The sequence below is a fragment of the Corvus moneduloides genome, chromosome 1, assembly GCF_009650955.1.
Source record: "Corvus moneduloides isolate bCorMon1 chromosome 1, bCorMon1.pri, whole genome shotgun sequence".
Lineage (NCBI taxonomy): Eukaryota > Metazoa > Chordata > Aves > Passeriformes > Corvidae > Corvus > Corvus moneduloides.
Window position 1 is genome coordinate 70,992,692 of NC_045476.1, and position 12,184 is coordinate 71,004,875.

Sequence of the window (12,184 nt, forward strand, 5' to 3'; positions counted from 1 at the left end):
ACACAATTGTTTCTAAAGAAGGTGCTACATAAATGTGTGCATGTGGCTGTAGGTTAGCTGAAAAGTTTCACTGTTAGAGTAGAACATTTGTAACCAGGATAACATCAGGAAAAATAATATCCTGATAATAATTTCCTACACGGTATATGATGCTCTTCCCACTCACTAGAAGTAGATGTGCTTGAAATACTTTACCCTTGTGAAGGGTGAAAGGCCTAAATATTTAATAAAATGCTTGAGATTCTGTTCTGCAACATTATTTATGTTCCTGAATCCACCTTTCTTCCAAATTAAGTATCTCAGTTTCCCGCATTTTGTCGTCCAGGGAGATCTAAAACAGCCAGGATACTGAGTGAAGGATGAAAAATCCCTCCTTTCTTCAGCATTTGGGTGGAGCTCCACCGCCCTATCCTGCATCTGGCTGTAGGCGTGTGTGCTTGTTCTTGGCACGGTTGGTTGTCTTTCTCTTCTTTGTTTAGAAAAGATGATTGTGATGGGAGGTGGCAGTGGGGCTGCTCTCCTTACATCAGTATCCCTGAGCATGCACACACAAATTGGGTTCAAACACCTCATGTGGAGGTGGTCTGCAGAGCTGCACTAATGTTCTGCCTGTGAGATGCTCAGGAGAACAGGAGTGAGGATGGAAAAAAGATGCACTGACTCTTGTGCCAGTGCTCTGGCTGTGAAAGAGTCCTGAAATCCATGGCTGATATCACGTAATTCATGTGTAGCCATAAATCTACATATATTTCCATATATAAATACACCCACACAAAATATATTCAGTACATTACACCAAAGTGCCAGTCTGATCATGCTAAGTGTAAAGAGAGAGACAACCACGTTAAGTCATTTTCTAAAAGCCATTAATTAAAGCTACATTATTTGAATGGTTAACAAATTTCCCTGCCTTCTTCTCATGCCATTGCAGAGATTTCCAGTGACCTTCTAAGTGTGAGGGTCTTGCAGTATCTTTGGGCTGCCCAGAGCTCCCTTAACTCTTGAATAGCTGGGGAACCAGCTTTGCAGGACAGACTGCAAGCAGCCCACTGCAGGTGTCTGTTCAGTGTGTGTCCACGTTGAGGGCACAGCTCATCTGAGATCTCGCCTTGCAGTTTATTTTTATGATGTGTGAGCTGTGGTCTCTTGGGTCTAAATTGCTTAATGCTACAGAGTCCTTCTCGAGCAACGCCTGAGAAGGAGCTCTTCTAACAGACAGAAAGAATAGGGCACATTCAAAAACTCCAGGACAAGGACATGGCCAAGGGCTCAATGTCCGTGGCATGAGAAATGAAGCAAACCCAAGCACCACCATCAGGTAAAGTGGAGGGGGACTTACTCTTGCCACTCTGGTCTTGGGATTTAGTCAAATGTAAAATGCTGAGTTTGCTCCATTTCAGTCACAAGGAAGCCTGTTGTCTTGGCACATCATCATTGCCTGCTCTGTTACTTCATTAAAACGTTATAGTTGTTATTTAAGGAAGAAACCAAGCTGAAAAATTACAAACCCTAACCAGCAGCACACACAACCCCCTCTCTCCTTTGCTCCCCACCTTCTGTGGCAAAGACATAGGAGCAGGATGTGATGAAAATGCCCTGAAGACCTTTCCCTCTGACTATAAATGCAGTTTATCCAAATTAGCCACTAACCCTTTTTTATTCTCTGACCTTTCTCCTCCCCACTGCCTCTCTCTCACCTCTCTCTGATGAGTCCCACCTCTCCCAAGAGTTCATTATTTTCAACAGCCTTTGCTGGTGCAAGCCAGCGGAGGCCAGTTAAAGAAAAGCTTGAACATCTTCAAGCAAGGGAGACTTTTCCCAGAGAGGCACCAGTATCAGAGAATTTAAATTGGACCAGGGCAGGAATTTACCAGGAGCAAAGATTTCAGATTATTGCATTCATTTTAAGAAACAGCCACACCTCTCCAGTTTCGTAGTCAGTATTACAGCTCTGAGAGATTTCATTTTGGAGGTAGACCTCCGAGAAAAATAAGCTATTGGCAGGGGGGGAATAGGAAGCAGTAAACAGCTCTGGGGATTGGGGAGCATGGTGCCAATTAAGAGAAGTTAGGTAAAGAAGAGTTCTATTCCACTTTGCAAGTGATTTGTACGTGTTCTGTTAATCCAGGCTACAATTCTCTCTCTGTAATGGACGTCCCCAGGGGACATTCAGGCCTGTGTTAATTGCCTTGGTGCTTGGCCAAGTTCGTTGTGGTTCAGAGAAGATACATTCTTGGTAGTAATTCCTGGGGGCCCAGATCTCCCTGTGGATGTAACCCATCCAGAGGGCCCCGCACATTAATATTCCTTGAATGGGCTGGGACTTAAGACCAGTGCTCAGAGAAAAAACCTTCCTAATCTACATGTCCTTCCACTCAAATGATGCCAGTCCACATGTCCAAAGGTGCTCAGTGGGCCTAAGGGGCAGGGAGAGAGAGAGGACAGAGCCGGTTGGGCATCTCAGGTGACAGGCAAATATGCTTCCCCTCTCCTTCCTCGGGCAGGAGGGACATGAGCTACTGAGAAACTTAGCCAACAGCATGTGCCTCCATTTTGTTATTTGAATGGCAGCTATTTCTCACCCCAGTTAATGTGGAGCTAGATGAGTCTGAGAGGATGGAAAGTGCTAAAAGGGGCAGCTCGCTATAGGTCACCTGATTTCTTTATAATTTTTTTTTTTTTTTAGAAATTGCCTGTCCAGATGATGAATTCAGCTGGATATTTATTGCTGACTTTAATAAGGCATCTAGACTTAGCAAGGTAATCTTACTTATTACAGCATGTCGTGTTACAACTTATCATCATAACAGCTGTAACAAAATGTCAGTGCTGAAGGAATTTTAAGAACAGCTTTTTTATGGATGGAGTGGGTTCTTCCCTTGGAATTGGAATATTGCCACCAGAAAAACTGGGGGCAGTAGCAGTTTCTGTAGAGCAAGGTCAAAAGTCTCATCAGTGGCTTCTACAGAATCCATTTCCCTTCTTATTCTCAACTACACAGGTTTACAAAAGAGGCAACATGGCAGAGTTTCTTTATGTTGAATTTACCCTGCGGGCATGTGTGTGCTTGAAAACTCAGTGCAAACAGAAAGGGCTGCTGGGCAACACACTTGCTGTGCTCAATTCAACTTCTGCTTGATCTGAGGTTTAAAATCCTTTGGTAATAAGACTTCAGTACAAACCGACAGAAGGAGCTTGCCACTCTGCTGTAAACACGACGACACATCTGGGACAGGCTCGTGAAAGACACAGCTGGGGAATAACAACTATTTTTGCAGGATTCACTTGCTGGTTGGCATTTCTAGTTGTTATCTAAAACACTTGCACACTTTATTCACTTCTTTTCTCTAGTGATTTGTGAGCTTTTATGATGGTATGTTTGGTAGGTGAGAACAAAATCTGTTGTTAGATCAGCCCTGCAGTTCTTTCATTAAAATTACATGTGTCACTAGAACAATTTACAACAGTTTAAACAGATGATCCAAATCAAACAATGCTAAGCCGTGTTGCTATCAACCTCAGAAGTGTGGGGGAGAAAAATCTTTACTAGAGGGAAAGCCAAAAAAAGACTAAAAGGTATGTGACCAGGAAGAGGGGTATGAACATTAAAGAGCCAAATGCCAGGGCCTCGCACTGCTGCTGCTGCTCTCCCTGTTGCTCCTGCTTAAAAGTGCAAACAAGACAAAGCAAGAAATCTCACAGAAGACTGCTGAGGTTTTACGGAGCAGACACTGATGTGAAGCAGTGGCAGCCTGGGTGCTTTAGCTGAGCTGTGGCCTCTGCCTTTGACAAACAATTCCTGTGCTCGGAACCTTTCCTAGAGGATAGTGGAGGATGGGAACTGTGTGGCGACGATACCGGCTCAGTCAGCAAGCCCTCACTTCTCAGGCAGCACACTGGGTATGGGGAGCTGCGCTCCGTATCTGTTACAGCCACTCCTCAAACGGCATCAAGCTCTGCACTGGATTCCTGCACGTGTTTACCCTTCAGTGTACAGGGAAATTGAAAGCCTGGTAAAATGGTATTTCCAGCCTTTGTGCAGAGCCTGAAGCCCACGAAACATCTGCAATGCAGTTAGGATCTTTTCTTTCAGGCAGTGCTAAGAGGGAATGCAAAATCATCCCACAAAGTCATTGTGGTCAGGAATATAAGTGTTTTACAAACAGTATTATGGCTCTCTAGTTCCTGCAGACAACAGCAGTATCTCCCTACCAGTGACCAAGAATTCCACCTATTTACATGAACTGAGAATAAAGCATGAGATTTTTAACCACAGAAGAAAGCAATTCAGTTCTCCGAATGTAACCTTTCCACACATATTTAAAGACCTTTCCTTGTTATTATTGATACCATGAAAGCTGTGATCACATAGGTCAAAAAAACTAAGCCATCTAAAACTGTACAGAAAGGGAATGGTGCTGCTTCACAAGTATGTGAGTTTCTAGGGGGCTTTCTTCACCTCTGGAAATAGGAAATATATCAGTGGTGAAAGAAAGTTTATCTGCAGTAGCAGGATGGATTGTTCATTGTGTATGTTTGGGCATCTGCAGACATTTATGCCAGCTGCAAAACCGAATGTGTATATCTAAAATAACTGTTCTTCAGTTTTAAGAGTAAATGACTTTTGAATCAAGTGATGCTGTTTTGTTTGTCCATCCCTGCCAATACAAGATTGTTTTCTGCACTATATGCTTTTTTTGCAAATGCTTGTTTCTATTTAGTTTAAAATGCCTCAGTTGACAACCCCCCCCCTTTCCAGAAAACGTTTCGCTTCCAGTTTTATGAGGGGGTTTTTTTGGTGGAATTTTCAAAACAGCATTGCTTTAACTTTGCTCTCTGTAATGGCTACAGAAGCCATTACATTTACAAGAACATTGGTCCTTGTAAATGCTGGTCTCTATCCTTCGCTGTTCAAAACTCCTTCAGTTATGAAGACTAGATCGTCTTTTGTTCTGTTTGAAATGTTACCAGCAGTAGCCTGAAAAGTGGTTTCCTTTGCTCTCTGTGGACTTAGACCCTGCAACATTGCCGATTTCTTTTAAAGATTTTTTTTTAAGACTTGTTTCACACTCTACTTTTGAAAATGGTGCTGAAAAAAAGGAAAAAGACAAACAACTGTGCAGTAGGGATAAAGTTACAGTAGTGTCATAATACGATCAAAGTTGCTTCTCACCTTGCGTGTTAATCTTCTCTTAATCTCTCGTTTTTCCTCCTGCTCCTCTTGCTCATTCCGGGCTGTAAAAGATTTACAGGGATCTCAGACTATGGACTCATCAAGCATGCACAGTTTGCAACAAAATAAGCCTTTCCATCACTATATTAATGTTTCAGGACCTCTCTGATGCACAGTATGTCCCTCTGGGGCTGGTGAACATCCTCGATCCGTAGCTACTGCGCTTCTTCACACGCTTCATAAAACATCTACAGCTTCCTTCCTTTCCCTGTGTTGGCACCTCTTCATGTGTGTCACTTTCTAGAAGGGCTGGGCAGCAAGCCAGCTCTTCAAAAAATGTTATCACCCTGCCCACAGGCCTGGCGGCCTCGGGGGGCTCAGCTATGATATGGTCGGATTCTGCAAGGTCAATGGTTGGAAAAGAAACCCATGCATTTTTTTTCCATTACAGAATAATTTCTTGCAGCTATTCTTTGGAGATATAGAAAAGGCCCTTTGGAATAGAGGTGCCAGGCAAATTGTGCAACTTCCCATGGCCTGAGCAGAGTTAAGGAGAGTGCGTCCTTCCATCATGAGCTCTCAAAGTATCACACTGGAGCATAAAAGCACATTCTAGGGCAATAAACTTTCAACATTAAGTCAAAAGATCACATGCTACAAGTTCTTACCAGGGCATGCCTCAACTCTTCTCCCTCAAGAGCAAAGTAACATTTAAATACACTAACTCCTCTTCAATCTAGGAGCAGGCTGTCATGCATTGTCTTTGCATTTACCAAAAGTCACTAAAATCCCAGGTTTCCAGGTACTCAGCTTCTCAATCAGTTAGGATCTGTCTCCACTGCTTTGGTGGATGGCTGAAATGCTCCTTACTCCAATCATGCTGGTACATAACAGGTGAGAGCAAACACAACTCATCAGCTTTTCCTGTAAGTACTCTGTGCTCCTGCTGGGATCCGGTTTTTGCTCAGCTAGGACTAGCTCAGGCAGGAATAACTCTCTGCAGGGGAGGTTATGGACCTCAAAGACCAGCTGAGGACAGGTGCCTTGATTTAAATTGTTAAACTTTGGACTGCACTAAACTCAAGGGGGAATCCCACCTTCCCCTCTATTGATCCTGCAGATGGAGCAAGCGCCTCCTGCAGAGAGGCAGTAACAATCCACCAGCCATGGCTTCTTCAGCTGTGAGAGCACGAGCCAGCACTCCCACTAGAAAACAGGAGCTTTCCCCACACAGAAATGAGACCTAAGGTTCAGAGACCACAGAAGCCTCTGAGCGGGTGAGGAGGGCACGGTAAAGTGTCAGGCTGGAAGCCAGGTTTCTTGCTGCTCAGGACAGTAGAGCTGATGGTGCTATCACAACTGCTCACTGACTTCAGCAGGACTGGGAAGTCTCCACCAAAGTAGACAAAAAACCTGTCAATGTTATGATATTTCACACTACACTTCTGATCTTTAAGTGCCATTTTACCAAAAATCCTGCTTATATTTTCAGAAGGAAGGAAATCAGTAGGGGAGTAAAAAGAACACAAGACAGCAGGGAGTCACAACTGTCTCTTTAAATGATCACTGGATATCTACACCACCACTTTCAATGGTTTCTGTCCCTACTGGGCTGGATTCTCTTCTAGCAAATGACCCTCTAGCAATTTTTTTCTTCCCTTTGTGTCTCAAATTTGGTGGAGTTGGTCCTGCAAATGCCTGCTTTCAGACACAGCACTAAAGAGAGTTAAAGAGTCCACACAGAGTGAGGGTAGAACTGCAAGCAGCCAAGGAGTTACGTATAAAACCCAGTTAGTTATGGCTATTCGTTTTTGTCCTTGGCATCTGATGTTTTTCTCTTCTCCTCACTCTCAGCCCAACCCACCTTCAGAGACAACCAGGCAGGCTTAAGACTTCAGGCAGGTAAAAGCTGGAAAATAGGAATACATTCTCCTTCCAAACTAGAAAGTGACTCTGTTTTAGCTATTTCGTTTAAGTTAGGTCATGCCAATCTTGTGAAGCTACAGAACTGATGCTTTATTTTATCTTATCTTATGTGTGGAGATTCTCTGTTCTCTAAACCTGTGCATCAAGGTGAGTGGGTCGATGTAGGTGTAATTTTCAAGCCTGACTTCTGTGCCAGTGTGAAATGTCCCCCAATATAGTTTGAGGCACTCAGAGCCTACCTAACCATCATTTTTCTGTGGAATTTATGCAACCCTGAATGTGCCAGGCTGATAACTGGACTACTTTTATCCACCTGTGAAGTGGCACAGGGGTGGTGCATGATGGGGGATTTGAGGCATCCTTCCTTATTCGCTTTGACAGCAAGAAAAAACTGTAAGGTGTTCTTTAGTCTTCAAACTAACCCTGCAGGTCTGGACTCCTCCCACTACATGCCTTTGACCTAAATCCGAGTCAGTGAATGGAATATACTTCAGTGAAGGACCCTACAAGAACCAGTTGTCTCTGCTCTGTTTCCTTGCTGTGGCTGCTGTGATCTTACTATCAGCAAGTAGCAGAACTTGGCAATGAATGCTTTGCCCTTGTAAAGATAACTCATAATTATTGCAGCAGCACAGAGCTAAGAAGCGTTCAATTCATGTATGAAGACTGGCTGTCCAACCACATTTTGCCTCATTTTGTCCCATCAGCATGGGCAGTAATACAGTTACACATATAATAGGAACATCATGGTACCAGACATGACATTTTCATCGGGGACATTTCAGCTTTAACTGAAGAGAAAATCCTGTTTAGTCTGCTCAAGAGCTTGGTAGGTTTTCTTTTGTCTGTGTGTGTGTGTGCGTGCTCCAAACTGGGCTTCTGCAAATTGCTTATGCAGAGAATTTACACTCTTTTTATTACCACTTCCTAAGTCTCTCTTTCCTGGCGCTCCATTATGTTTATTATAATTCTCCTTCTCAGAAGTCTAGAGGAAGGAGACAAAATGATGTACAAACCAGAAAATATTTATATTTACTTGTTTAAGGGTAGAGCATGTTTATGCTTTCTTTTTTAAATTATGTAACTATTTTAATTTTTTTCTTTCCTGCTGTGGTTCACCAAAAGTCGGAATGCCTTGGAAATTGGAAGCTGTTTGTCTACCAAGACACATGTTTTGGGGCAGATCTGTGCTAAAGCAAGCTACAAAAATTCCATTTAGGAAATACAATATGGTTCTGGATTCAGGGTAGTATTTTCAAACATCCATGTCATTTAGGAGCCTTTATTCAATTAAAAAAGAAATCGATGTTTCTCAGGGGCTAATTCCTCTGAAATGTAAGACATCTTTAGGGTGCTCTGCGACTGCTGTGCTTGGCAACCTGACCTTTAGGAATGTCTGCAAGGCACCCAGCTTTGGAGATGCTGCTCTCTGCTGATGCTGGTCCAAACGCTGCTGGCAGAGCAGGTGCCCAAGACCCCACTTCCCCAGTGCCAGGGCAGTGTTTGCTGGTCACGCACCAGTGCCAGGTGGTGCCTGACATGTGTTTGCTCATAGGTCCCAGATGACAACATGAGCTGCCAGAGAACTGGCCTCTGTCCCTCTGTGCCTGAGCCTGGCATCAGTCACGTTGCAGGTCCCCCTTCTCCAGCTGTTCTGCTACACCCCTGTGAGACAATCACATCTGGATGTGCCAAATATTTCCCCAGGTTCTGCCCCAGACTTCCTCCAGCAGGCAGTCACCAGAGTTAGGAGTAGACAGTAGGAGCACAGTTATGAAGAGAGGGCTGGTCCCCAACAAATGGCTTTTCGGGCAGCCTCAAGCTTGCCCATGCTGCTCTGCTGTCCAGTCTTTTCTCCTCTTTGCATTGACAGTGGTGTCTCTCTCCCTCTCTCTTTGCCTGCCACATGTAATAACATGAACAGATGAAAAGACCCTGCTGGGCATTAACACTTTCATTAATTTGCTAAGAATTTGATTTTGAAGTATTTAATAAATGAATTCTGCTGATTTTTTTGAGAATTAATCTTCTGCTACCACGTTTTTATGATTCTATACAATGCAGTTATTTGAACAAGAGAAGGTGAATTATGGACCTACCTAAGGAGACATTATGTGTAAGGTACCATTTAGGAATACCTTTTTCTGTAGTAGTTTTTGAAAATTGTCCTGGAAACATGTATTTACTAACTTAAAAGGGGAACAACTTGTTTCTTTTGTTTTCTGTTTCCAAAGTAGCAGCAACAATTAGATAAACAGCTTTTTTTTTTTTTTTTTAATATTCAAACCACCTCCATGCTAGTAGAGAAACTGCCATTTTCTTCCTGCTCATTCATGAGGTTATGAAAGCTGGACTCAGTCCAGCTTCCCTTGAAGTCAGTGGCAATGTATCTGCTAACTTAACTTAGTTCAGGACTTCTAAATAGTATTTTGTCCCTTTAAAATATCACATGCTGAGAATCTACCAGCAAATTCTTGGCTGATTTAAAGGAAGAGTTTCAGGGGAACATTTCAGGGAAATAACCCTGAGTCACACTGGATTCTTTTTTAAATTGAATAAAGGCTCCAGCTAGTGTAGATTGCTGTGAAGATTTTTAGGAAAGGTAATCAAGCTATGCCCTAACGTCTTCACTAACTTACAATGGGATGCTCATCTATGTAAGTGCTGCATAAAGGAGGCTTTTCAGGATGATTGACCCCCTGTTTGGAATGTCATTCAGCATCTGGGTTTTTTTCTCCATAGGTTGTTTATTCTTGTAAATTTACTGACTCTGATTTTAAAGAACTGTTTCTGCAGATCTAGATGTTGTTGCAGACTTCCACTCTTATTTGCACTTATGATGCCCTTTATTATTTTATATTATTATTAGTGATGCTTACACAGAATAGTTGATATTAATAAAAACCACCAAATGTATGTGAAAGCTAACCCAAATTATCTGGCTTCAGTTTAAATGTCAGCAGAATCAGGACTTACGTTTCAGTATGTTCCTCTGCTCCAATTCTTCAGCAGTTGGCCTCTGGCTCAGTCGTCTGCGAAAAAAGTCCAAGATCAGTTTTTGGACCATATCATATTCTCCTCAGTTCTCTGTCTTGAAGAGTTACTTTGGGGTGTGAAAGGCAGAACAGAAAGCACTGACACTGCTCCATTATGTACTTGGAATGCCCAGACCATGCGTGACACACACCATGCTTCGCTTTCGCAGTTTCCTCTGTTTCCAACCCACGAAAGACAAAATACGTTATGTCATCTTAGGCATGACTCTCCCACCCCTACCCCAGGCAGAGCTGCTGAAAGCTAAGCCACACAGATGTCTCCACTTAATTTCCTTCCTTCCATGCCTGCTTCCTGACTTGCACAAGTATTTCTAGCTAGGATCCAGCTAACCCTCTCGCTGCCCTCTTGTCAGCCTCCTGACTGTGCCCCGTTTGTTCACACAGTTTGAACATGCAGGCACAGTCCACAGAAAAAACAAGGGACTGTTTGGCAGCACTGAGGGCAGAACAATAGCAGCCCTCCTCCTCCTCACCACACTCACTTCCCTCCTCCTTCTCTTGTGGCTTTTATTAAATCCTATATTGAAGGATCAGTGTGACTTGCTAGTCAACCTGTACATAACAGGGTCACAAACCCCACAATCTAATTACAAATGGGGACTCTGTACATAGGAATGACCTGAATATTCAGAATACAAAGCAAGCACAGAAGGGTCTTTGCAAAACAAAGCAAACCAGAGAGATGACATCAGAAGTCAGCACTGCTGGGCATCCTCAAACTCTTATCCGAGTCAATGGGAGTTTTGTCAATGATACCAATGACAGGACAGAGCCTTTCCTTCCTTCAGACTTGGTCATTCTGAGACATTTCCAACTTGAGGGCCCCAGTCTCTGCCAGCTGGACCAGTTTCCCTGCACGTTACTGGGCACTGATAAGAAATGATAAGAATGCTGCATGGCTTCATCTTCCACAATGAATGTTTCCCTGACCCTGGGCACAGCAGCTCCCTGAAATGGAGCTCGCTCTGCAAGGCTGTATGAGAGATGTCTGACAGTGGCTCCTCAGCACACAGGGGCTCAGCTGCTGCTGCATACTCATCCCCAGCCTTTTCCAGAGCCAGAAGCTCATTTGTGTGTCAGTTCAAGACCCCTGCCCCTCACACTGTGTGCAGAGCACAGGGCTGAATGAAGAAAAAGCAGAAGGTAGGAGCCCACCTCCTACACCAGCTCTTTGAAGGCAGAAGCTTTACAGGCACCTGATTTTAGAGTCTGAAGACTTCCACCAGCAGAGGTGATACCAGCCATATGTCCTTTGGGGGCACTTTACACCATGAAAGCAAAACAGCAGAACACAGCCCTATTTCAGTGTAGAATTTGGAGTCAGGAACTTTGTCCCTTTCTCATGGCAGATTAAACATTTATCTCATTATAAAATTGTTAAAAGGGACAGAAACTGATCCTTAATTCAGAAGTAAAGAATGTCTGCAATGTACTTTGAAGACGGAAAGTGCTACTCAAGTGCTTGCTATTACCATCTTTAAACTTCTAGCTGTTGCTAATAGGAGACTTTGCCTTAGACTACAAAGCAATTAAAACTACTTCATTTGTAGCAGCACATGAGAACCAAAAAGAAAAAGTTGGCACTCTCATCCCCACCATGTGTGTCTGCAGGAATTGTGTTATAAATGTTTTCAATCCCTCATGCCATGATGCTTTTCAAGAGGATGGATCAAAGGGATGTTCAGGAAAAACTCCAGCCATCCAGCATGTGGATGGCTTCTACAGAAACAAACATCACAGTAAAAGGAGAAAGAAGAAAAAGCTCCACAAAAGGTCCTCCCCTTTCCAAGAAAACAGGGATTGAAGGACTCAGGTAACTGTTCTGTCAGAACAGTTCACGCTAGGACGTTTCTAACAGAAGGCAGAAGTTTTATCTTCCTACAGAAGTGATTTGCAACAAGGATCAAGTCTTCCATGTGTTTAGTGAGGGACCTACCATGAAGTACGTGCATTTAAACTAAGCTTTTAACCCCATGTTACCGAGTCATTGCTTCCACACAAGAGGACAGAGATTTCCTCCAAGTACGCC

At 43.3% G+C, this 12,184-nt stretch overlaps 1 protein-coding gene across 8 annotated transcripts in view; it reads right to left on the reverse strand.

Annotated features, from left to right (window-relative positions):
• PHACTR1 (phosphatase and actin regulator 1) overlaps positions 1-12,184 on the reverse strand; it is a 308,524-nt gene that overhangs the window by 11,380 nt on the left and 284,960 nt on the right. For all 8 annotated transcript variants that reach the window (XM_032115284.1, XM_032115226.1, XM_032115244.1 and 5 more), the window contains 2 exons: positions 10,076-10,131; positions 5,174-5,235 (listed from right to left, as the gene is read on the reverse strand). In XM_032115284.1, coding sequence (XP_031971175.1) covers positions 5,174-5,235; positions 10,076-10,131 — 118 coding nt within the window. The remainder of the gene's footprint in view (positions 1-5,173; positions 5,236-10,075; positions 10,132-12,184) is intronic.